We start from the raw sequence: 26,375 nt of genomic DNA, 5'->3' as shown, positions 1-26,375 counted from the left end.
TGGCCTCTGCGCATGAGCATAGCCTGGTGCCACACCGCCGCCATGCATGGGCTGCTGAGGGAAGCGCTGGTGCAAAGGTCACACAAGGAAGGAACGGCTTGATTTTAAAGGTGCTGCTCGCCATCTCCCACCCCACCAGTGTTGCCCTTGAACCACCAAATCGGTTCATGGTTGGGCCAAACCAGAACCAAACTGGTTCATGGACCGGTGCCTACAGCTCAGTTTGTGCACATGCCTGCTGAGCAGGCCAGGGTTTTATTCTGATATTTGTAGGGCAGCTTCAGCAGCATGACAAATGTTCATCGGTCACCTAGAAAATGTCTACTGTTAACCTGACTGGCTGCTCAACAGAAGATGTTACTGTAGCCAGGGATAGTTCCCAATTTACTAGAAGGAGGACTTCAGAAGGAATCTTCTCTTCTCCCTTGTCGTTGCTCCTGTCAGCTGCTGGGATAACTTCCCAGGATGCATTATGACAGTCCATGGGCAGGGTTAGCTGTTCAAGCAACAAACCTATGTGGAGCTCTGCTAGTGAATCATCTGCTTTTGACCCACATTCCGTGGAGCGTGAAATGAAAGGGTGGCCATGTTGGCATGTGTGGCTGAATCTGGGCTGTTCCTATTAGGGCCATCAGACATTCCTGTCTCTGTGATATGGTGAAACCAAGATCTGCAGTAGCAATCTAGGTAATGTGAGAATTGAGATTCCACTCCATATGATTGAACTCTTGAGAGCTGTGCATATAACTCTAAACACCGGCGTTAACCTAAAAACAAGTTCCATTGAGTTTAGTGGGGCTTACTCCCTAGTCGGTGTGTTTTTAGGATCGCATTCTTAAAACAGCGAAGCCCTGCAGAGGGTTGCTACGTGTATGTATGTGTTTACTGGGGACAGAGGGAAGGTGTAGCGGTTACTGGCTTTTGAGTTTCAGTCCAGGACCAAGATGTGAATGTGAGACTCTAAGGAGCACAATGATGATCATCGTGTGAATAACTTGCTTGCAATGTGTTTTGAGCAGACTGCTCTCGAGGTGATGGGATTCAGTTCTGAAGAGATCAGAGACATTTTCAAACTCCTGTCTGGCATTCTGCAGCTTGGAAACATTGAGTTCATGACAGCTGGAGGAGCCCAGATCACCACAAAAACAGGTACACGGTGCCATCATGTGAATTGTTAGAATTGCAATTCTTACTAAGAATATTATTTATGTACCACTTTTCAACAAAGGAAGTTCTTTACATAGCAAAAGGAATGAGAAGATGATTCCCTGTTGCAAAAGGGTTCACAGTCTGAGACTGTTTTAGAGAGGGCCCCTTTGCTGCCTTCCTGCAGCAGACTGTGAAAGACATCCTGCTGACACATATGATTGTATTGTCTAGTGGATGTATGTTCTCCTCCCTTGTGTTTGTGTTTTGATATTCATTGCAACTTTCTTATGTTGGCTCATAAAATGGGTTTGGCGCAGAGGTGGGTTTACAACTTTGCGCGCATGGCGTTCTAGCAGTGACGCTGCTCCTTCCTGGCAGGCCTCAGTTACAGTACTGTTGTTGTCACCATGCCTCATGCCAAGAACCCTCTGTGGAGCCCTGGAGAAAAATAAACCTATCGAAGCTGTTGTCCCATGCCTGTAAAGACTCTCCAGTTTCCCACTTTTGATGCTGGCTAGCACTGGCTTCTCTAGAAAGGTGGGGGCTGTCCCTGTGTGGAGAGTTCTATACCTTGCCAATCATTCCCACTTTCTGAAGGAGAAACAGAATCCACCGCCAGCTGTCTCTCTCATCCTCTCTCCTAGTGCTGAATAACGTCAGTGAGCTACTTGGCTTGGATGCCTTCCAGTTATCTGAGGTGCTCACCCAGAGATCCATGTTTCTGCGGGGGGAAGAAATCAGCTCTCCCCTCACGGTGGAGCAGGTGAGTCGCCAACTGTGGTGCTCTTTCCATTGTGGTGGCACCAGACTATGAAGGCCACTTACCCCTAGGTGGCAGCACTTGCATGGTGTCAAAAGGAGGCAGCCCTTTAGGGACAACCCGAATATGCAGATACCCTTCCTACTCCCATGAGCAGAGTTTCCCAGAATTTGTGTGTAGCCTTGGGAACAAAGGCAAAGGGAAGCCATTTGCATGGAGGCGAGAGTGGGTGGAGCAGCCCTGTTGATGGCAGATCCATTGCTGTGTCTGCTGCTTAACAAGAGGTGGGGATTTCTGGAGAAGTAGCAGCCGGCAGTGGTTGCTGATACTGGGCCAAAGCAAAGTCTCCAGAAGATGTGGCCTTTAGCTGGAGGAATCTCCCTATTGGTGTGTTGGTCAAGCCGTACAAATGGGTATTGCATGGCTTGGCCTTTCCTCTCATCATTCCTTCTCCAAAGCAACACAAGTTTGACTTGGTTGCTTGCTCTTAGCTGGCAGAAGCTACCTCTCACAGCACGTAGCAAGGTATGCTACTGCTCCTAGCACTTGTGGGGATTTGGCCCCGGCTAGTATCTGACAATCTTGGATAACTTGTTGGTTTCGGACTACAATTCTCATAATGCCTGGCCACAATGGCCAAAAGCAGGGGACATGGGAGTTGTAGTCCAAAAACAACAGTTGGCCAAGACTGGTATCTGGAGAAGTGATATTAATCCTTAGACAGTGTTTTCATCAAGGGCTTTGCATGTGCAGTGAAAGTGGGAACTAAATGAAGAAAACAGGCACGGTGTGTTGGACCGGAGCAATAGTGAGAGGCTCAAATGAGCTTTTGCAGTACAGCTGCTTCCTGGGCCAGCCTTCGTCTTTCTGTCACTTTAGACAAAAAGGCTAAATCCTCCAAACTCCCCCACCTTCAGAAGCACTTTGCATAATTTACTTAGAGACTTCATTGCTGGAGAAGATTGTGATGGACCCTAGCACAGTTGGCTTTAAAAACGTCTGTGACAGATGGCTGAAGAAGGGGCATTGGTGCAAACACTCCCTACTTAATGGTGGCTATAAGCCATGATGATGATGAAACTGCCATGTCCAGAATCAGTATACCTCTGATTATCTGGTGCTGCAGACAAACCTCATAGGATGGTGGTGGTTTCCTTTTCTACCTGTTTGTGAGCTTTCCATGGGCTACATGGAAACAGAGTGCTGGGCTAGATAGCACTTTCATCCACAAAATGGTTCTTATTTCTGCAGTAACGGAGGCTTCCTTTCAATGACTGCTGAGGTTCTAAAGAGGCCACATGCCAGCTTCTAAACATGCATGGTGCACCCACAGGGCATTCTTCAGATTACAATTTGCAACATTTTCACAATGTGTCTGTTAAGTGCCTCTCCGCATTTCTCATGTTGTGACATCACGGTTGCTGCACTGTCACCATATTTCCGATGCCTTGATTCAGGTTTTATTGATGTGTTTTGGCCCTATAACGTTGTAAAACTGTTGCAGCAAATGCTATGTTTTTTGGTTGTACAGAGGCTTGCCCCGTGTTTGATGCGTTGCAGCATGGTGTGGTCTGGATGGTTCACTTGGATTTGCCAATGCTTACAGCCCCTTTTTGCCCATTCCTGAAATAATGTTGCCGCTCATGTAAAATTATTATTTTTTTAGTTTTTTCAATGCGAGTTCTTGTGTAAGGGTGCAACCCACAATGGTGAAATGGAAAAGGGTGCAACTCGTTTCTCATCTGCTTTCAGCTTTTGATTTCCACCTCTCATGTTTTTTCATTAAGACTTAATTCACACTGTGGATGTGCTGGTTCGTCCAGCAGATCGAGGAATTGTTGATATGTAAAGCCACACAATAGATTTTTCTTAATATATTGTCTCCTCTTGGTTTTTGATTTCCACGCCCCACGTGTTTGGTGCTTCTGCTTGCGCAGAGGAGAAAGTTGTTGCACCTTTGCACAAAAGCACTGAGAATTATTTATTTATTTTTTAAAGAGATCATCACTCCAGCAGTTGCCCACCCCCTCCGAAACCCTATTGTTTGGAAATGGAGGGGGGCTGTGAATGTGATCCAGGTGGAATATAGACACCTCCTGCCTGGAAAATCCGCTGCAGTGGTGGGCAATACGGATAGCCAAAACCCTGTCACGTTGCATAGAAAACGACATCAAAGCCACTGTGCTTGCAGTTTCAAACCATTGCCTAATTCTGCTGCACTTTGCAACACTTAGTTGCAAATCTTGTAGTCTGGAAAACACCCAGATGAGTGTAATGCACAGATCTGTCCATTGCTGAACTATGCAAAAGATACCAGGCTTTTGCTGCTTGTTGTAAGGATAGCCCATTCTCACTAGTTGGGCTTCTTGCTTCCAAATGTCATTTTCCTCATCCCAGTCCTCCAGGGACAGCTGCCAGCTGTTGCTAGATGCTGTTCTGGGCATGGATGGATGTAGTGATCCCAGTCTGCTTGCATTGTGTGCAAAGCTTATTACCCTTTCAGCTTTGACATTTTCAGTGTGTTCAGCAGAAGGAGCGAAGGGCAGTGAATGGAGCCTTTGACTGAATGCAAATGTCCGCCCCTGCCCCTGCTTTTGTGTCTGAACTGGGTGTGCTGGGCTGTTCCTGGAAGATGGTGGTAGAGACACTGCATGACCATGCAGTCTGGCCACTTTTCTTCTTCTCCCTGTCTGTACTCGGATGCGCTCCTGCACTTGGACTTTGGGGCCAAAGTCCAGGGCCTCCCCAGCCCCTGGGCCCCCCCAGATCCTCTTTAGTTTGTCCTGGGTGGTGTGGTCGCCTGGCTGAGCATGATGGTGCTTAATTTGCTGGGGAGAGGGGGCCTCCAAAGGCTTTTAGGTCCAGGCTCCAAAATTTCCTAAGTGCACCTCGGTCTATGCTTCAGTAAATGCAATTGGCATAGGCCGAAATAACACATTCCTTGTAATGTGTAGCTGCTGCCATCCTGTGCCTTCTCCCACGTATCTCTGCTGATGATTAGTTCACGAGGTGACCTCATTGTGCCCAGAGTTTCCCCGCCTCCGTCAAAAAGGAGCCAATGAAGTGGGGGTGGAGGAGCTCTGAGCAAAATGACATAATGCATCATCTTTAACTAGACATTATGGAGGAGATTCTGGGAAGCAGCAGTCATGCAACCATCCTAATATGTACAGGAACATAGGAGGCTGCCATATACCGAGTCAGATCATTGGTCCATCGAGCTCAGTACTATCTACACAGATAGGCAGCGGCTTCTCCAAGGTTGCAGGCAGGAGTCTCTCTCAGCCCTATTTTGGCGATGCCAGGGAGGGAACTTGGAACCTTCTGCATGCAAGCATGTGGGTGCTCTTCTCAGAACAGCCCCAATCTCCTAAAGGGAACATCTTACAGGGCTCACACGTGTATTCTCCCATTCAAATGCAAACCAGGGTGGACCCTGCTTAGCAAAGGGGGCAGTTCATGCTTGCTGCCACAAGACCAGCTCTCCTCCCTGGGCCTCAGACTTTCCTAAAGATACTGTGGGTTGCTCATCCAAAGGAGGGGTTTTGTGGCTGTCCTGTCATTTTGTGCCTGAGGCTCTTAGAAGTCACAAGACGGCTAAGAAAGGAAAGGGACTTCTTTAAGAACCTTTCTCGAGCAATGGAAGGTTTAGCTGACTAGGGGTTAGATCTCTCAAACCACAAAGTCTCAACTGTACCACTTCAAATTGTAAGTAAGGATTCACGTGACTGAAGGCAGCCCCACAAGAAAACGATTCCTACCCATTGAAAACTAGTCTGTCATTGAAAAGTAGTATGTCATGGGTGTCAGGGAGAAGGCTTGGCTAGACCCTTTCTCCTAGTTTCCTAAATGCAGGGAATTCTTTCATATGATCTGTTCAATCAAGGGAGCTCCTTACGCCTTAGACTCCTAGACATTGTTGTACTACCTCATCTGCCATTTGAGAGAACTAGACCAAGTTGAGGCTTGGAGGAGAGCAATCCTCTCATCACGAGCAATACAGACATTGGGGTTTCAGGCGGGACTTCTCCATGGTTCCCTCCCTTTTAGTTTTCCAGGGCAAGGGGTTTTGTTGCCAAAGCATGGCTGCCCGATTCTCCACTGCAGCACCCACTGATTTGGCGTGCTGCTCTCCAGCAAATGGAGCCATGTCTGATTCCTGTCACTGAGATGTGCCTGACCAAGTGCCGCCTTCCCTGTTTGTTCCTAGGCTGCTGACTCCAGGGATTCTCTTGCCATGGCCCTTTATTTACAGTGCTTCTCATGGATCATTGGCAAGATTAACTCCAAGATCAAGGGGAAGGAAAACTTCAAGTCTGTGGGAATCCTGGATATCTTCGGGTTTGAGAACTTCCAGGTCAGAAATTAAGCTTTTGGGGGATTTCAGCATGGACCAAAAATTGCTTCAACACATGCCGAAAACAAGCGGATCTGATTTGGGGGACGGCAGGGGCAGGGGGATGTTGACAAGACAGATGTTGTCCAGGACAATCACAGTCCTCTGACAATGTAGGCTGTCCTATGTGAGTGACTTAGGAAGAGCATTTAGATCCAGCATCCTCTATAATAAAAAGCTAAAGCGTGATCCCGTGTCTTTCTTCGGCCCGTGTCTTTCTCTGCTGTTCTGGGCATGCGCGGAGCGCATGCCCAGAATGTCCAAGAAAGAGACGGCCGCCCAGATATGGGCGGCCATGTTGACGACGTGTTGCCTACGGGCAAAAGCGACAGCAGGGGGACTGGGAGGGCTGAGGCGGCAGCGGGGGAACCGGGAGGGCTGAGGCGGCAGCGGGGAAACCGGGAGGGCTGAGGCGGCAGCGGGGAACAAAAAAAAAAAAAAAAAAAACAGCAGGAAGAAAAGAGAAGAGTAAAAAGACAGGCCCGCGGGGAGACCGGGAAAGCAGAGACGGCAATGGCGGAAATTAAAAACTGAAGCAGCGGGAGGAGGGGAAAGCCGGGCGAGCAGAGGAGGAAAAGGCCGGACGAGCGGAGGAGAAGAAGGCCAGACGAGCGAGGGGAAGGCCCGCCGGGGCCTTGGCTGGCTGGCTGTTGGTAGGCAGGTAGGTGAGCCAGGCCGGGCCCCGCGTTTCCCTCGCCGGCAGCGCAAGAGGCCAGACACAGTGCGGAGCTCCCGGCGGCGCACAGGCCAGCCCGAAGCAGGACCCAGCCGCCGCCGCCACAACAGCAGCCGGACCCACCCCCCTCAGCAGCCGTGGGTTGGAAGGCAGCGGCGGGCAGGGACGGGGGAGCGGGAGGCAGGCGCGCGGCGAGAGGCAGCGGCGCGGAGACCGGCCTGGCTCACCTACCTGCCTACGAACAGCCAGCCAAGGCCCCAGCAGGCCGAAGAGGTCTCGCTCGAAGGTCGGGCGGCCAGCGAAGAAGGCTCCTCTCTGGCGGGGGAAGGCTCCTCTCTGGCGAATCCCAGGAAGGGGGGTTGAAAACTCAACTAGCACCCGTTAATTTGAAAGAGAGAGAAGGAAGGAAGGAAAGAGGGAAAGAGAAAGAGAAAAGAAAGAAGGGAGGGAGAAGAGGGGGAAGGAAGGAAAGAAAGAAAGAAAGGCTACTAGCGCCCGTTAATTTAACGGGCTGAAAAATACTAGTAATGATATAAGTGTACAGGATGTGTACCCGTACATGTGCATGCACTCCCTTGGAAAGCACTGTGAACTGTCCTGCCCCCGTGCTTTGTTGCAGCTTGAAGTGACAGTCTTCTGCGCTCTGTGTGGTTCTGTGCTCATCTACGATTGGCTATTTTTGGGTTGAGGGTGTGGCCAACAGGAGAGGGAGGGAGCTGTTGCTAATTACTTCTGCTGCCCTTCCCATGCTTCTTGTATGCTTGTGTTTATTTCTATAAAATGGAATCCTGCCTTTCTTCAGCACTGATTCAGGGCAGCTCTTTGACTTCCATGTGGCCTTTGAACGAAAGACCTTATCCCAGGCTAAGCACGTAGTATGATTAATAATGGTTTCTCTTTTCACATGCACAGGTGAATCGTTTTGAGCAGTTTAACATTAACTATGCAAATGAGAAGCTCCAGGAGTACTTCAACAAGCACATATTCTCCCTGGAGCAGCTTGAATACAACAGGTAGTGAAAGTGGCCTTTCAAGAGGTTCTGGCTATTGTCCATTCCTAGTGGCTCCTGCTAACCAGGAGAACCTGGGAAAAGCTGCTAGAAGGAAGGGTATTTTGGACATCACCATTTATGTTCTGTGAGGTCCTAGGAAACCCTAGAAAGGGTGGCTAGAAGTGGTGCTTTGTGGCCTGGAAGCAATTTTGCCTGCCTTCCTGCTCATCCTTTCCTCTTTTGTCTTCTAACACTCTCCTGGTTCCAACAGTAAAGTTTCTTGATGTTTCTTCACTCCTATTCTCCATAAAGGAATGCTTGACTTTGTTTTTCTTCTTGTTGTTTGGCAGAGAGGGGATAAACTGGGAAGCCATTGATTGGATGGATAATGCAGAGTGTCTGGATCTTATTGAGAAGGTAAGCCTCTCTGACTGCAGTGATGGTGAGCAGGATTCTTCTTTACTGGTGGTCAAGCTTTTCTCTGGCCCTGATTTCAGCTATCAAGACCTGTTTCTGTGCCTCGTTTTGCAACTAGTATTCTGCCTATCTTGCCCTAACAAACAGACAAAACAGCATATCAACCACTGCCCAGTTATGGGAAATTATTTTTGTTGTTTTCTCCCCATCCCCCAAGCTTCTATCACTGCTGTGGCAAATAAATCAGGAGAGGCAATGGGTGGGCCATGGTGGAATTGTGGATCAGAAGAGGTGGAATCTGGGGGCAAAGTGAGAGGAAGTACTGGATGGGCGACAGAGGAGAGAGCTGCTACCATAGTATAGCCAGCCCAAGGGGGTTTGTTTGTGTGTGTGTTTGTTGCCGAGGTGCATATTTTTTAAAAAAAATTCTTTCCCTTCTCCAGACTTAATATGTGCCAAGCAGCATAACAATTTTCATTAAATGGTCAAGAATTGTTTGAGATATTGGGCTTGTTCACACTAAATTGTGCATGCTCCCAACCTTTGGTCATGTGTGAGTTAAAAACGAGGTCGGAGGAGGGGAGAGTGCTTGTGTTGGAAGACGGGCGCAGGCTTTTCCTACCCAACACCTTTACCCAGTGTATTACCAAGGAAGGAAGAAACGGGGTTGGAGTCTGTGCCCACCTCCTGCACAATCACTTTCCCCTCCTCCAGCCTAGCTTCTAACTTGCGCACGACTGAAAATTGGGAGTGCACACTGCTCTCGAAGGTGGGTAGGATGCTTGCCCCACCCACATAATGGTCATGTGAACAAGGCAGCAGTTCTCTCCTCAAAGCTTCTTCACAGCTAAGGGAGGTGCCCTGGAATTTTTGCAACGTAGGTGGTTGTTTTGTCTGCCTCTTTGGTTGGGCTGGCCCCTGTACCACAAAGCACTCTTCACTCCATGCATGATGAGAAGCTTGTGTGAATGAAGTTCTACTGTAGCTGCAGCGCCACATAGCTGGTGTGAGGTCATAGCCATGCCCAACTTCCCTGACTGTTTAGGGCTCTTCTTCCCAAATCTGATTTTGGGTATTGTTTATATTTGAAACTGTCCTGAGGATTTGGCTGGGACTAGGCAATATATCCTCTTTCCAGAATGTAGCTTCCCCATCTCATAGCATCATAGAGTCGGAAGGGACCTTGAAGGTCTTCTAGGCCAACCCCTTGCTCAGAGCAGGAGATGCCCAGAACATCAGCTTGTCATTGCACCGTGTCACCGGTGGTCTGGTCTGTCCGGCTGACTTCAGGTCCTTCTCTTGTTTGGCTGCAGAAACTGGGTTTGCTGGCCTTGGTTAATGAAGAGAGTAGATTCCCCAAAGGCACGGACAGCACTCTTCTGGAAAAGCTCCACAGCCAGCATGGGGTAGGTAATTGTTTATATATTTCTGTAAGGTATATGCTACATTATTTGCCTGCAAACTGTAGAAGTGATTCACCGTTGTTGTTGTTTTTTAAACACATAATAACTACTACAGTGAAATATTGCGATTCCAGCACTTTGAATTGGGGCCAGAAACAAACTGGTGGCCAGTGCAGCTATTTGGAATAAATGTTATATGATCCCTTTGGCTGACATCAGTCAGCAGCCTACACTGCATTCTAGACCAACTGCAGCTATTGGATGCTCTTCAAAGACGGCTCCATGTGGAGTGCACTGCAGTAACCCAACCTAGAGGTTATCACAGTATGTATCACGATGACCAAATCTACAGATGGATATCTACTAATGCTGCACCTTTTAATCAATTAATTGTGTAGCTTTATTCCGGCTTCGACAAATTTTCTTTTGCTTTAGGAGCCAGACTACCCTCAGCCCCACAGGGGGATGCACTTGCTGCTTGCTGTAAGCAATGCCATTTGCGCCACTTGCCCCCAGCAATTCCCATGTTGGGGGGGACTCCCACCTTGCTTGCTCACTCCTCCTCCCGATCACATCCGTCTTACTCAGGCAGGTGAAGCACCCAGGACCCTCCACAACCTGATACTGGCACTGGTTGGAAGGAAGAAAACACTTGTGGTAGCAAGCATGATTTGTCCCCTTAGCTAAGCAGGGTCTACCCTGGTTGCATATGAATGGGAGACTTGATGTGTGAGCACTGTAAGATATTCCCCTCAGGGGATGGAGCCACTCTGGGAAGAGCAGAAGGTTTCAAGTTCCCTCCCTGGCAGCATCTCCAGATAGGGTTGAGAGAGATTCCTGCCTGCAACCTTGGAGAAGCTGCTGCCAGTCTGTGTAGACAATACTGAGCTAGATGGACCTATGTTCTGACTCAGTATATGGCCGCTTCCTATGTTCTTATGAGATAGAAAGATCTCCATTTACACAAGGATGCATCTTTGTTTACTATCTGTCTATCTCATTCTCTTAAACGTACCCGTTGCTAATCCCATGTGTGGCAGTTCTCACGAGAGTTCACAAGCGAGCTGCGGAAGGAAAAGCGAACAGGCAGGCTAATGGACAGCCAGATGGCAGAAAGTGGTGCTGGGGAAAGCAGGGGGCAGGGAGGAGGGAAAGTGGGGGCTGAAATGGTCCAAGAATGAGGGAGGGGGGAGAATTAGAGGTGCAGATGCTCTGCACTGGGGCCAGCTAGTTGTTGTTACTTTTTTGAGTGGGACCTTATTTCAGCCCTGGGAGGGCTCCCTTAGTGTAATCTGATAAAAAAGACTCTTGAACTGTGAAGCAAAACTAGCCATCTTCAAAGCGAAGCCAACAGGATTGCATAATGCCTGTTCTCTTAAGTAGTTGACCCTAAATCTCCAACAGATGAATAGTAGATCAGATTCAGTGGGCGGAAGTTAAAATTAGATTAATAATTCAGGCTAGAAGAGACTTTGTTATTCAGTTTACTGGATAATGCCTAAAAGCTAACAGATATGAACTGTACTCCATAAGGAAAGTGAATTTTAACTGCTCTGGGAATTCAGTAGACAGACTGTTTCAGTGGCTTGTAACGTAGCTGGAATGCTTAAATCTCTGGCAGAGAATTTTCCAGAAAGTTCCCATGTGACTGATCAGGATATCTGAGATCTAACACTGGCAGACCTTTACAAGGATCTTTCCTCCGCCTTGGCACCACCAAAGTGGTTAATAGGTTTAAGATCATTGCGCACCTGATGGTGAAGTATATTAGTCCTGAATCGGAGCATGAGGGCCTGTCCCTTTTTTCAGTACACTGCATGGCTGGTTAAGGACCAGGAAAGACTGAGAAAAATCAGGCTGCTGGTGTGTTGTGACTGTACTGTTTAATTTTAATTTAATACTTTTTCAAATGTGTATCCTGCTTTTCACCTTGCTGCCCCAAAGCGGCTAAGAACATAATTAAAACAGAAACATCATAACAATGAAAAAAGCTCAGAAAACCAAGGAAACTATAAATTATGGCTCCCTTACTTTGTTTCAGAACAACCAGTATTACATGAAGCCACGAGTGACAGATTTCCAGTTCGGGATCCAGCATTATGCCGGAGAGGTAGGCACATTTTTAGCTAGATAGCTGGCTGGGCAGTTGTCCTGGGAGCCAGTGAGTAATGAGACCTCGGCCTGTGGCCTACCAAAGTGGCCATTTTTCTGTCTGGAATTAGCATGGGGTTGAGCTGGCCTCTACCAACTCTTCAAACTCTGACTTGGCTGCTTTGGGTCTCCAACTGTCAGGTGTCACTTCTTCCATCCCCAGTACATAGCAGTTAGCTTGTTTAGGCCAAAGCACACATTACAGTCACCTGACACAACTTCCCTATGACAATTGATCCCAGCCTGGCCCACAACACTCAACACTGACCATTGTGTGGTGACTCTGTACTTCTGCTCCATGTTTGTGGTAGCTGCTGAGGAGGCATAATAACTTTCAATGTGGTGGCCCATCTCCATGGAGTAAAAGTTTCTAAATGTTGAGGGCCAGGTAGGGGTTTCCCATGGCAACTGTAAAAGGTTATCTAACTATCTGCATGTCATTCTGGGTGAGGAGTCTGCTGGCACTGCAGTCACTAATATGTGGACTGTTGGTTTCCATGTAAGAGTTTTTATCCTCTCTGTATATTAGTTTCTTTGGGACAGAGGCCAGATTGCAGTCGGTGGAAGGAGGCTGTGTGAAACTCTACTTGGTTGAGGGATTGTGGGCTCTGGAACAGAATAAAGCTGCACATATATTTACAGTGTTACTTATATCACACTTTTTTCCTGGAATCCTGGAAGTGACTTTCAGCATTCATAACATAAGTTCCTCTGAACATGAAGGACGGGAGTAGTAGAAAAAGCAACTCAGAGCTGATCCAGGCACAGGGGTGCGATGGTGTCTTTGCCTGCCCACCTCCATCTCCTGGTTCCCTCACAGGCCAGTTGGTCTTACATGGCCACTGTGGTGGGGGAGGGAACAGGACACCCCTACTGACCCAGAAGCAAGTGATGGTTTCTTTGCCTCCCTCCCTGGGTTATTTCTCTTGCATGATCTTGGTAGTCTTGCATGATCTTGTATATCTCATGGTTCAATTTTATGTTTTGTTGCTGCTGCTGTTCTCTTAATTGATAAAGGAGTGGGGAAATGAAAATAGTCTTTAGAAAAGGGTTTTTCCTCCTTGTTGAGAGCATTTGTGGTATGTCCTGGCACATTTCTGTGTTTTGTTACAATCCTATCATTTGCAGGTCCTCTATGATGTGAGAGGTTTTCTGGAGAAAAACAGGGACACCTTTCGGGATGATATTTTAAACATGCTGAAAGACAGCAGGTAACCAACTTGTAACCAAATGAATCTTGAAGTGGTTAAAGCTGCTGAGGCTCTGTGGTGTGCATAAATCACATCCTAATGCTATTTGAATCAAAGACGTAGGAGCTGTTTCTTGGGTGCTCAAGGATGTATGTAAAGATGGGGGTCTGGAGGAGACGTCTAGCATAAAATAACAAATATTGTGGCTCTTCTGGGCTTGCAAGGGTACCGTGTAGTCATGGGAGCTGTAGTTCTTGTATTCTCAATCGGGTCTCTGCTGCTGTGGTGTTTAGTCTGTTCCTCAAGAATCAACAGAATGTAGTACTTGACAGGAATGCTCTGGATATCTACACTGGCTATTATTGCATAAAGAGAGGAATGAATGTATTATCCAGTTTAAGAAGTTAATTGGATACTGAAGCACCATCCTATGTGTTTTTGTGATTTGGTGTTGACTGTGTCTTACACTGCTTTTTGCCCCAGGCTGGATTTCATTTATGACCTCTTTGAAAGAGTCTCTAGCTGCAGTGGTGAAGACACTCTGAAGATGGGAACTCAGAGGCGCAGACCAACCGTCAGCTCCCAGTTCAGGGTAGGAGCAGCAGGTTCATCAAGGGGGTCTGGAGATGGACCTTAAAAACAGGATTCACCAAGGCCCCCCCCACACACACACACCCACACACACCTCTCCTGGGTATGAACCCAGCTTCCACCTGCTTCTGCTGTGAAAAGATATCCATGGAATCAGTTCAAGTGCTGATTCAGGCTTGTCCCTTTTGCCCCATGCTTCAAGTTGTCCACCTCCTTTTTTTAATGTATAAACCACCACTTGCACATTTCCCCACTTATTGTGTTTAAAAAAATGATGTGTTTTTTTTAAATTGCAAAACTGCTCCAGAGTTTGAGGGAATTGTTTTGTGATGTCATAGAGATAAGCCAATCAGTGCTGTGTATTGCTAGCTTCTGCTGCAAATTGGCAGAACCAGTTTTCAGTGAGCCCAGCTTGGAGACAAATGTGAGATGAATATGCTTCCAGAGTAGCTTCACAACTCAAATTGCGTAGGTCTGGACACACCCTCAAATACATTTTGGGCCACATAAAAACCAATACTCGTGGGTATCTATTTCTTCCCCCTACCCTCCATCACCACTTTTGGTATAGCAAACTGATGTCTGTGTGTGTACATGTGTATACTGGGAGTGAGGGAGAGATGGTGTAGGTAAGGTTTTCTCAGAATCCATTTTCCCAGAGGAATGACTTACGTTGGGTTTTTCCACCCTAGGACTCGCTTCACTCCTTGATGGCCACACTCAACACTTGCAACCCATTCTTCATTCGCTGCATCAAACCCAACTTGGAAAAGGTGAATCTTGCAAACTGTGATAGGGGTTCCAGTTGCTGGAGCGAGGCAGATGCACTAGGACCTTTTGAAGAGATGTCAGCTAGGCTATAACTAGATTGGAAAGGGCATATGTGTGAGTGTTTACCCTTTGCCCCAGAAGATGAATCTGGGGTGTAGTGAGCTTGCAGCCAGGCAAGGCGGCATAAGCAGAACAATGTGGCTACCAAGCAGGAATGGTAGAATCCCAAATGCAGTGGCAAGAAGGAACCATTCTGTGGGTCTCTCCTGGGTTCCTGCAAGACTCCTTTTCCTTTGACCAGAGTTAGCATTAAAAGGAACAGTACAAAGAGTGCTGACCTTTCAAGCCAGTGGTGGATCTATAGCAGATTCTCATTGTAAGGGGAAGTACTCTGTATTGCACTGAAGCCCATGGTATATATTTCCTTGGGTGCATTTGAAGCAGCATCTTGCATAGCAACAATTCCCTCTCAAGCCCAAGTTGCCATTTGCTACGTTTACCCCCTTGTGTGTGTGTTGTGTGCACACGCATGGGGCTAGTTAATTGAGGATGCCCTACACAATGCTCAGGCAAATAAAACACTTTTCATACAAGCAGATCACTTCTTTCTCTTCCCCTTGTCCTGTCTGTGCTCCTGGTTCTTGCCCAGGCATCAAACCTCTTCAGTCCAGATGTGGTGCTGAAACAGTTGCAGTATTCAGGCATGCTGGAGACTGTGAAGGTTCGGAGAGCTGGCTTTCCTGTTCGGCGGCTCTTTGAAGATTTCCTCCTCAGGTAAAAGTGAGAGTGCAACTAAGAAGATGGAGTTCTGCTGATCATCCACACGTAGTTTTCATTGCTTTGGGATTTGGGGTACATGTGACTAGACTGGGGGTGAGGTGGTTCAAGGTGTGTTGTGTGTGGGAATGAGGAAAGTTGGAAGATCTGCTTTGGGTGAAAGTGTAGGGAGAGTCAGGGCAGGCCATCTTCTTCCTCAGAATGTTTGTCTTCTGTACAATTGGAAAATTATCGCTGTCTGCTACGTTGCTCCTCTTGCCTGCACAAAGGGCATGTCTGTAACCATTCAGATTATTGACTGGATGAATAATCTTTCTGAGCAATGTATATTTAATTTGTTAATCTAATGTTTGGGCCACCTAGTCCGAGTATTTGCACTACTGTGGTTGGAGCCAGATGCTTCAGTTGACTCATGCTGCCGATTGTTGGGAAAGAGAGGATGGGTGGCCAGTTGCCAGCTCATGGAAACTTCCGGCCTATTGCCACTCTGAAGTAAAGAGAGAGAGAGAGAGAGAGAGGAACTGCGTTATATGTTCCTGATCAAGCCCTTTGATTTGGTTCTCTCAGGTACAAGATGCTGTTGAAGAACTGGAGCAATCCAGACAGTGCAAAGACTACATGTTCAGCCTTCCTGAAGACATATGACGGTGCTCAGCAAGAATGGAAGCTAGGGAAAACCAAGGTATGCTTTTTGCTTGTAAAAGATCATGTGGGGTAATGCCCGACTCTCTCTCCAGGGACCACCTGGGTACATGATAGTGGCTACCACTGTTAGAAACTTTGGTGAGTGTGCCCCTAACTCACTCACGGACTACACTGTGCTGCTGACCTACTGGATCCCAGTAGCACTTCCTTGCCAGAGAAATCTACTCATAGGGTGGTCAAACATCCCTTTGAATCCAAGCAAGCCCCTGTATCAGAAATACAGTGCACACCTTGTTGCTTATTCTAAGGGTGTGTCAGTATGGGAGTTTCCAATGCAACTGGCTAAGCATTTTAGCACAGAAGAGAGAGCATGAGCAAATGTATCAGAATATGCAGGGGAAACATTGCCTGTTTGTGGGAGGAAGGGGGAGGCTGACGTACAGCTATACAGACTGTGTCCCTACAATAGCCTTGCATTCTTCCCCCACCTCACTCCTGATCTTGCAGTGTGGGTGACCAGGGGCTGAACACAATGTAAAGTGTATGGATTCAGATGCAACCCCCTTCCTAGTCTGTCCTGCAAAATAAAGGTCCCTGCAAACATCCTCTCAAGATCGGAGGCAGAGTTGTAGAGCAGACTGTGCTATTTTATCTTGAGGAATGGTGCGATGCCTAGTGAGAGTGAGTCTATAATTCAGTGGCAGACTCCATGCTTTGCATTTAGAAGGCCCCATGTTCAGTTCCTGGCATCTTCAGTTAAAAGATAATTCCATTCAAGGAGCTGCAAACGAAAGACCTTTGCCTGAGACCTTCGAGGGCTGCTGGGCTAGATGTTCCTATCATCTGATTTAGTACAAAACAGCTCCTTGTCTGAGGCAACCTCATGCCAGCATTTTTTAAACAACGAGGCAGACATTAGAGTTGCAGTCATCTGTGACCTAGATTGGCAGAGGGTGGCATCCAGTGTCCAGCTGACCTGCAAATTTTTGCTGATGGAAAACCAGATGAATAAAGCAAAAGCAGCTTAGATGTTTTGGGTGGGGTGGGGGGTGAGGGAGAGTGAGAATGAAGACCAGCAAATATTATTTATTATTTTCTCCATTCCAAATCAACAACTGTAATTGAAAGGCACAAAGAAGCTTTAGAGATGAGTCTTGATTGTATGCCTACGTTTATGTCAATGCGTAGGAGAAAGATCATGATGATGATGATAATACAGTATTATCTATAGTGAATATCAAATGGATTAACAATTCTTTCACTCATAGAGATTTTTAGAAGCGTAGGAGTTACACTCAGAACTATGTATGTTTTATAATGCTGTATACAGAATCTGGACTGAGTATATCACACTTAATGTATGGTTCAGTATCTCAGCTTCATTATTTAAAAGAAAACTTAGTTTCTGGCCCTTAAGGCTGACAAGACAGACTTGAAAGCAAGTGAGCAGTTCTTGGTAACATCCAGTGTTCACTGCCACCTACAACAATTAAATTAGGGTCTGTATTTAAGTGAACACGTGCCACTTGCTATATTTTCAGTTGTATTGGCACATCTCCATATCCTCCTATATCCATCTCTCAGAAGGATACTGGGGGAAACGCTCATTATATGCCATTAGGAACCTGTGCTAAAGGTAGAGTGTGCCGTCGAGTCAGTGTCGACTCCTGGCGCCCACAGAGCCCTGTGGTTTTCTTTTGGTAGAATGCAGGATGGATTACCATTGCCGCCTCCTACACAGTATGAGATGATGCCTTTCAGCATCTTTCTGTATTGCTGCTGCCCAAAGATAAGATGATGCCTTTCAGCATCTTTCTGTACCAGCGGGGATTTGAACCGGCAACCTCTGGCTTGGTAGTCAAGCCATTTCCCCACTGCACCATTAGGTGGCTAGGAACCTGTGCTACTACTAGTATATCTACCTCTTTGACACACAACTTCTTCCACGCAGCAGGCCTGAGACATTTGCTCAGTGTCTTTAGGAATACGTTAGGTGTTGTGAGTTGGAACAGCTGTTAGGAACCCCAGTTGCTTGGGGCAGCAACTATAGAAATAGTTGAGCAGTAACACCCAGCCCATAAGGGCAGGCACTCTTCCTCCTTTAAGGGTGTGTGGGTGGGCTGCAGACCTAGCAAGGTCAGTGTGTCATGTAGTAAAAAGTCATCTGCTCTCTTAGGACTTCAGTGCTATAAACATGCCAGAATCAGGGAGAAGAAACTAGTGTAAAGTAACTAGACCCCATCAGATGTGCTGAAAGGACCTTGTTGGCTGCAACAATTCTTTTCTGTGTCATTTCTGTTCTCTATTTTGTGGCATTTGATTGCCATTTCCCTGGGACTGGGCACGTTCTGAGTTCTATGTTTTGCTGAATGAGCTGCCCCAGCAAAGAAGCTGAAGGAGAAAGCTCAGGCATCATTCCTGGAGCTAGGAAGGCCAAGTAGGGCCTTGCCACTAATGAGAGAGCAGAAAGGAAACTGCTTTCTGCATACCAAGCACTTGAAGTTAATAAATCAACCTTGAAGCCATTAAGCAGAACAGATTCTAAGTGACTGGTGTGCAGACGGCTGACCCTTGATCCCACTGAGAACAATAGAACTCACTCTCCCTCTCTCTCTCTCTCCCCCTCTCTCTCTGAGCTGCTGGTCCATCTGAGAAGGAACTGGCTGTCTCTCTGTCCTCCCGTTGGTACTCAGGGAGGCGGGGCCACTTTGGTTGTGCTAGAGCCCTACTTCAAAGGCTTCCCTTTGCAGGATGAGCAAGAGGAGGGGCAGCAGGGTGGACTGAAGACACTCTGCAGTCCATCCGGTAGATTAATTGCAGAGGCAGAATAGGAGCAAAGAAGACCAGCTTTTTAACAAAGAGCAAGAAAGGGAACCATGTCCAGAATAAATTCTGAAAGAGCTAATTGATTATATTAAACCAGGAAAACAAATTTCCAGACACAAATTATGGTTGGTTGGTTTAAAATTTTGTAAATTCTGAATGTAAGCAACAAGATGGAGATGATAAGGAAGGAGGGAAACCCTAGAGATAGCAGGTAGGTTAAATCTAAGCACATTCCAAGCACATTTTCTGGCTACTAAGTAATAGTGATATTTTGGCCTCTGCAATTCAAGAGGCAATTTTTGGCTATTTGGGTAGCAGTAGGTGATGTCTGGTTGTTTTCTGTCAAATGTCCCAAAGCCTTCTAGAAATGCTGGGAGCATAGCGAAGGCTGCACCACCATTTCCTCAGGAACTGGATGCACATCTAACCTGTATGGCTCATGCTGTACCAGCTCTCAGTTTGTCCTGATCCCCTGTCAATTTGCATTGCAGAAGGAGAAGGCAATTACCAAGTGGATACGCCACGCTTGGGGGCAAGAGCGATATTAGGATGGGTTTCTCCATTGGAGTTTGGATGGGTAGAGGCTTGCCCAATGACTAGATCAGGGATTTTCTGAAGGGGTGTGATATATTGTGGATGAAGGACAAACACCTGGTCAAGGAAATGCAAGGTTGGGAGTGTACTACATTCAACAAAGAGCTTCAGCTAATCTTGGCTCTCCAGTGAGTGTGCATATGTGACATGTTTCCACGTGTGTGTTTACCTTGTTTGTATGTTACATGCTTAGGTACCTGCCTAAAAACGTAATCTGTGAAGTGGCCCTTAGGGCAAGTGGAGAGAGGTATCTTCTGCTGGAAGGGGAATGTTATAAGCACCATATATGTGTGACAGAAGTCTGCATGATCATTCTCATAGCCTTTGTGTGGAATCCTACGCTCTGGCATTCATGTGCTGCAGGTACCGTTGTCTTTTGCTGGCCCTACTCCTGTGCCTGCAACAACAGCCTGACACACAGAAATTAAGCAGCTGAAGCAGCTTTTCCTGGCATAAAGGTAAGTGTTGGGGAGAGCTTTCCCTGCTGCATTTCTTTGTGCCAGGCTGCTGTCAAAGGCACAGGAGAGTGTCAGTAAAAAGATGGTAACCCTAGCCCTGGCAGCATAGACACAGTCTTCCTCTACAAACTTGAAATAAGCAGTCATGAGTTTGCCTTGTGAGTCCAGTCCCTTTGTACTTGTCAAGAGACCCTGCTATAATTTTCTCTGTGTGGAACTGCTGGGAAATATAGTGCCCCTCTTTGTTTCTTGAGGTGAGAGTGAGGTTGAGAGTAGTGTGCGTTCCCGCCCAGTGAGCCTCCTGGGGCTGTTCTGTTCCTATTCTCCATAGGCCTCCAGAGTGTTGGGGAGGGCTCTGTGGGCACAGGGAGCCCTAAAGAGTATGCACACACGTATGTGTGGGTGTCGGCTTGCACATGTGCTGGGCAGAGCGGGGCGGGGGGGGGGAGGAAGGAGTGGGAAGTGCTTCCTGTGAAATATATTTAAAGGGAATTTCTGTTCTGAGCAATTGTTTGGTGGAGGAAGGAAAAGGATTAGTATAAGGAACTGTGGAGCACAGGAAAGGAAGGGGAAGGCAGGATGGCCTTTGTGTTTCTCATTAGGAACAGAGCAGAGCAGCTGCCAGTTGTCGGCTTGTGGAGATTTGGACTTTTTCTGGATAATAGAACAGGTTTTGGGGGGAGATGCGGGGTAGGGTGGGGTGGATGTACTGGCTGTTGCAGTGGTTGACTGTAAAGCACAACTAGTCAGAGAGAAACTCTCTTGCTGCTTTGCCAGCTCTGCCTTTCACACCAGGGTCTCCATGAACTTCTGTTTTCCTGCCTCAGGCTTGAGAGATCTGAAGTGCATCTGTGAGGGTTTTTTAAAAATGCAAATACACTCCGCACCAATGCATAAGCAAAGCCATGTGTCCAACACCTGCTAAAAGTGTGTACGTATACACAGGTTGCAACCAAATGCTTTTGCCCTCTGCAGTCTCTGATGCTCTAATTCAGCACATCCAGCCCATAAACTATGTGGCATCCACACTGATCTCTCTCCAGTCCCCATTATAGCACTCTCGGGGGATATTAACAAGATCAGGAGTCCCCTGTACTCCTGGTTCAGCATGCTAGTGCTAAATCAGAAGTGCAGCAAGAAGCCTTTGGAAGGACATGGTGCAGGAGAAGCCAGCGCCAACATTGCATCATGGGAAGAGGAGTACAGACAGCGCTCCATCCCCTTCTACCGTGCAAATAGTTGGAGAATTTGTGAGCACCAGATGGCTTTGCAGGGCCTGGATGCCCAGATGTTATGCATCTAATCCTTGCAAATGAGGGGGGGGGACTTCATGTAAGCACACCCTAACATCTTGTCTCCAGCTATGTCACTGATGTGTCATTGAGCTCCTTCCTACTGGAAGAAGCATATATTAATGGCCTTGGGTTGAACCCAACCTGAAAGAGTAACAATGATTATAGAAGAGGAGGTTTTCATGCAAGCTGTTACTACCCTTCCTCCCCCCCCCCCCCCCGGAATTTTGTATTCAAAATACAAGGACATCCTGGACATGGGTCTCTCTCAGACCTTGAGATTGTCATCTCACTCTTTATGCTCATTGTCCCTGTAGATTTTGACATTTACCTGGGGGGATGCATCCAGACCCACTATGAAAAGCAAGTGTCAACTGTGTTAACACAGTCACCAGAACCAGGCTGTGAGGGAAACATGTAATCTGGTGGGACTCCACAGGATAAGTCTTATAGGGATGAAGATTAGCAGACCCGTATCAGTGGCAGTCCAAGACCTTTTGCTACCCCAAATATCTGTGCCATTTGATCTGGCACAGAGATCCTCTGACAATGCTGCAGAGGATGCTGGATTACACTCCAGCATCCTCTGCTGCATTGCAGTGGATTCTGGGACACAACTCTTGGACTGTGTGTTGCTTCAGTGTAGACCTTGAAATGCTGGTGTTCCAGACAGCCAGGCAGTCAGATTGGCCCTAAGCATTGCACCCCTCGAGAATTGCCCAGCCAGGAATGAACAGAAATGAAAAGAGCAGGCCCGCAAATGGCTTCAAGACCCTGCAGTTGGGCTCTCCCTGATCACCTTGTGATCAGGGCACTGAAAGAGCTTTTAGGATCAATCACAATATGATTCTGCTGTCCAGTTAAACATCATCCATTAAGACTGCAAATGTAGCCATTGAGGCACAACTAGACTAAAGGCTTGGGTTCAGAACAGTATCCAGATGTGCCTGAAAAGGCAGAACAACCACCTGTTCTTTTGCATATTGGGATGAGCACAGTCCTGGGAAGAGAGCCGGGTGAAGAGGAGGCAGTGGGAAGGAATCCTGCATCTGACAGGACAGCTGGGGGAAATGGGGTGGGGAAGAGGCAGCGATGCACAGAAGAAGCAGCCCGGGGAAATAGTATGAATTAGCTGCAGTGCAGAACTGGTCTCTGGAAAGAGTCTTCCTTCTCATTTTTCTCCTTTCCCTCACAATCCCAGTTTTTTCTTGGAGTGGGTACATTGGCACAATTGGGCCAGTTTTCTTGTATATTTTCCTTCACTGTGGGTTCCATCCAGCTTTGCCTGCAGTGACTAGGAAAGCCACATCCGTCCCTCTGCCTCTTTAGGGCTCTTGAGTTGCAGGCCTTGCTAGCCTGGACAGATGTAGCTGTGTCAAAGAAAGGGTTAATCGAGAGTTAAAAGCAGTGCCTCCTCCTCCTCTCCTTTCCCTCTCCCTCTCCCCCTTCATCCTTGAGCACAGTGTGGCAAGGGAGTGCGGGGGCTGGGCTGAGTTTGGCTCATCTCCCTGCACAACTTTTTTCCCTTGTCCATCAGCGAAAGCACCCAAAGGGAAGGGCTGGCAGAGCAGGGACGGCTCTCTGGCGCAGGAGCTTAAAAGGAGCCCTCTGTGTCTTGTTACGGCAGGCAGGCAGGCAGGCATGGGACCTGCTAGTGCTGCCTGGGACTTGCTGTTTCCTCTCTTTGTGTTTGGTGAAACTCCTCCCTGGGGTGCCAGGTTTTCCTGAAGGAGGCTCTGGAGCAAAAACTGGAGAAGGCCCGGGAAGAGGAGCTGAGGAAGGCGGCGACCATCATCCGAGCCCACGTCCTGGGCTACATGGCAAGGTCAGTGCCTGAATCGCCGCCTTGGCCCTGCTGGAATGCTCTCTGCCTGCCAGGACTCTCGCCTTGCAGCCTGCTGTCTCGAGCTGGGCTTTCCCTGCTCTTTCCTTCCCTGCCCCCTCTCCAAAACCTCCTGGTATTTCCAAGAGGCTACTGACTGCAGAGTGATCTGCTTGCCCTGATCTCTGCCCTCTCGGGTCCCTCCTGTTGCAGTTCTCATTCTCCATGAAGCTGCCCTATGCTGCGTTCCAGCACTCCCTCTTTTGCCCTCACCCCAATCTCTGCCTCCTTTCACAGCAATAGAAATGCCTGGAATGATCTTCCTGCCTTATAAATCCCTCTCAGGTTCCTGCTTCCCTGATGGGCTCCCCTGACTGCAGAGAGGAGCCATAAGCAAGCTGGCCCTGCATTTCCCCTGCCCTAGCTTCCCTATGTCTCTCGCCCCCCCCCCTTTTTTTTAATTTGCCATTATCTCGGTATATCCAGTGGAGCAGGCCTTTGTCTCAGCTTGTTCGGGCAAATGTCTATGTGTGTCCATTGGGACAGTCACTGCAGTCTGCAGAGACTGTGGGGACCCTGACCATTATCCCCACCCAAAGGCCATTGTGGCTGGAGATGATGGGAGTTGTAGTCCAAAGTCTGGAGACCCAAGGTTGGGAAACACCCCCCCCACACACACACACACTTTTGAAGAATAATTGGAGTTTGCTTGTTCTACGATTGCACCACAGCATAGTAGGAATAGATACTGGGTCCAGAATTCAGCATCTTGAGAATCTCAGCTTGAATTGTTTTTTGTCAAAAAGATTTCTAGTCTTCTTTAAGGTTGCAAAAAGAAACCTGAAATGGTGTGAGTGAAGCCTGGGGGAAGCAAAGCCATTAACGGGAAGAAAGCAGAGGGGGGCAGCTGAGCAGAAGTTCCAGGAGGTGGGACTACAGCACCCTAGGTCCTTCCCCATGATCGTCAGGAAAAAGATACATATGGCAAATATAATATGCAGTTTTCTACTTTTTGATTCCATTTTTAAGAGCAATGTATATGAACCCCTAGGCATAATTTAAATGTGTGCAATCTTAATTTAATTGTGTGGATTAGAATGTTGACTGATGAACAGCATTAGAAAGTTGACTGAAGACACTAGACCCTGTACTATTTAAGGGGGAGGCAGGCACTGCTCTTCAAGCAAGGAACTCAAAACTCTGTCTGCCTTTTCCTCTACAACAGCAGTTGGCTGTTGGAGTCCAGTTGGAGGTATGGTCTCCGAGGCTGTGTAAAAGCTCTTTGCTCCAAACCTGTTGTATAAAAATACGATTTTTAGGGTATAATAATGACCCTGCCCTCACAAAGGCTTCACCACAGTATGTATGAGGAGGATACTACTGCTGAAACTACTTCATTACTTACTTCACTTACATTACTTCATTCACTACCACATTTACGATTATTATGGTTAGGTATATTCTGTACATTAAAAAAATCTGCACTATGGTAATCGTAATCTTGTGCCAATAAACCTCTGATCTGCAGCCTGTCTATCCAAGCTCAGACTGGAGAAAGGGATTTGGGGAAAGAAATGAGGGCTTTCGGGGATGTGAGTTGGGATGGGTTCAGCAGTCCTCCTCCCAAGCTAGTCTTCTGCACAAAGTTGCCCCCCGCATCCCCACTTTATAGCAATTTGGCAGTAGCCTATGTTCTAAAAATATTGGTCTCCTGCCACCGCGTTTTGTTAAACCCCGAGGTTTCACCAAGAATTGCACACAAGCTCTTATGCTTTTCTTTGCAATTTCTTAAATGCTAGATGTATTGAACATATGCAGTTGTCTTAAATGAAATCAGACCACTGGTCCATTGAGCTCAGAATGGTCTATACCAGTGTTTCTCAACCACCGGTCCCTGGACCGCTGCCGGTCCCCGAAGGGTTGAGTGCCGGTCCCTGACTGGGAGTCAACCCCGCCCCAACTGAAATCAAGGCACTCACTTCCTCAATTTTGCACATGGCACGGAAGAGGAAGAGTATCACGGAGGCGTGGGACCCTTCTTGTGCCTTGCCTCCACGTGCTGCTGAGATCTTCCTACAGCTATCTTATTCCCTATCTTTACAGCTTCAAACTGTATGCGATGCGGGGGCATGGAGGAAAAAGTATGGCAGTGGGCGCCACTTGAAGGGCTGCTGGTTCTTGCATGGTCATTGTTTGCAGCCAAAGGTTGGTTGATTGAAACCCAGCTGCCTGTTGTGGTCGAGGCGCCTTGAGAGGGAACGCTGTTGCAAGCATCAGTGGGGCTTGCTTGTATGTTGTTTTCATTGGCCCCATGTAGCTTTTGAATTTTTCTAATGGCCCAACATCCCCTCTCCATTGAATAATCACAAGCACCTCCACTCCAGACATACTGGAGACAAATTTGTTCACCCAGGCTTTTAGATTCAGGGGTTCTCAACCTTGGGTACCCAGACGTTGGTGGACTTCTACTCCCATAATCCCCAGCCATAATGGCCAAATGCCATTGTTGTTGGGGGTTATGGGAGTTTAACTGAGGGACCCAAGGTTAAGAACCCCTAATATTCCATGTTTGCAAAAGATTCCAAATTTAATTATTTTAATGCTTATATTATTTTCATTCTAAACTGCCCAGAGATGCAAGTTTGGGGCAGTATAGAAGTCTGATAGATAGATAGATAGATAGATAGATAGATAGATAGATAGATAGATAGATAGACAGACTTGAAACCCCTTTACTAACTGCTGGTCCGGGAAACTGCGCATGAAGAATGTAGCGGTCCTTGAAACTCTGCACGAAGAATTTAGCGGTCCGTGACTCCAAAAAGTTTGAGAAACACTGGTCTATACTGACTGGTGGCAGCAGCAGCAGATCGCCAGGGTTTGGGGCTTTCCCAATCCTACCTGGAGATGCCAGGGAATGAACCTGGGACCTTCTACCTGCAAAGTAGGTGTTTAGGGTGTTTTGTTTTTAATGAGAGCTGGGATTCTCAGGGTGCTGAATTCTGTGGCAGTTTCAATTTCATCATTTGCAAGATGCGATCACGTGATTGTAAAATATGCATGTTCCTGACTAGTTACGCAGAGATAACTATAGCATAACCAGCTATAGTTATGATTGCTATATTCTTCCTGTTTAACATTCTATGTCCTCACCACTGGTATGTCAGCAGAATAGGGAAGTGTGTTTTGCATGGGTATTTTCTCCTAAAGGACAGCAGTCTTCCAGCACCTAAGTTACCTTTCTCGGGCAATGCTACCATTCTACAAAAAATATGTAGATTGTCAAGTTTGTCCCCATATAGGGAAAAATAGCGGCGCGTTGCTCAACTTGATTTTATTTAATCTTTCAACATATACAAATAGCAATAAATAAAAATTGCAATTAAAAACAAAGAATAACAGCAGACTAATCTAAAGCCTGAGCAAATAAGAAGATATTCTCCTGGCATCACACGGAATGCAGAC

The 26,375-nt window shown here is 47.3% G+C and overlaps 1 protein-coding gene across 2 annotated transcripts in view; it reads left to right on the top strand.

Annotated features, from left to right (window-relative positions):
• Positions 1-26,375, top strand: part of LOC128335616 (unconventional myosin-X-like) — a 123,582-nt gene that overhangs the window by 49,181 nt on the left and 48,026 nt on the right. For both annotated transcript variants that reach the window (XM_053274197.1, XM_053274205.1), the window contains 13 exons: positions 1,020-1,149; positions 1,794-1,912; positions 6,120-6,266; positions 7,894-7,994; positions 8,324-8,390; positions 9,704-9,796; positions 11,835-11,903; positions 13,073-13,155; positions 13,618-13,726; positions 14,418-14,498; positions 15,146-15,270; positions 15,841-15,955; positions 22,807-22,913. In XM_053274197.1, coding sequence (XP_053130172.1) covers positions 1,020-1,149; positions 1,794-1,912; positions 6,120-6,266; positions 7,894-7,994; positions 8,324-8,390; positions 9,704-9,796; positions 11,835-11,903; positions 13,073-13,155; positions 13,618-13,726; positions 14,418-14,498; positions 15,146-15,270; positions 15,841-15,955; positions 22,807-22,913 — 1,346 coding nt within the window. The remainder of the gene's footprint in view (positions 1-1,019; positions 1,150-1,793; positions 1,913-6,119; positions 6,267-7,893; positions 7,995-8,323; positions 8,391-9,703; positions 9,797-11,834; positions 11,904-13,072; positions 13,156-13,617; positions 13,727-14,417; positions 14,499-15,145; positions 15,271-15,840; positions 15,956-22,806; positions 22,914-26,375) is intronic.

The sequence above is a fragment of the Hemicordylus capensis genome, chromosome 1, assembly GCF_027244095.1.
Source record: "Hemicordylus capensis ecotype Gifberg chromosome 1, rHemCap1.1.pri, whole genome shotgun sequence".
NCBI classification, from domain to species: Eukaryota; Metazoa; Chordata; class Lepidosauria; order Squamata; family Cordylidae; genus Hemicordylus; species Hemicordylus capensis.
Note: the sequence above shows the minus strand (reverse complement) of the source record. Positions and strands in the feature narration are given on the sequence as shown.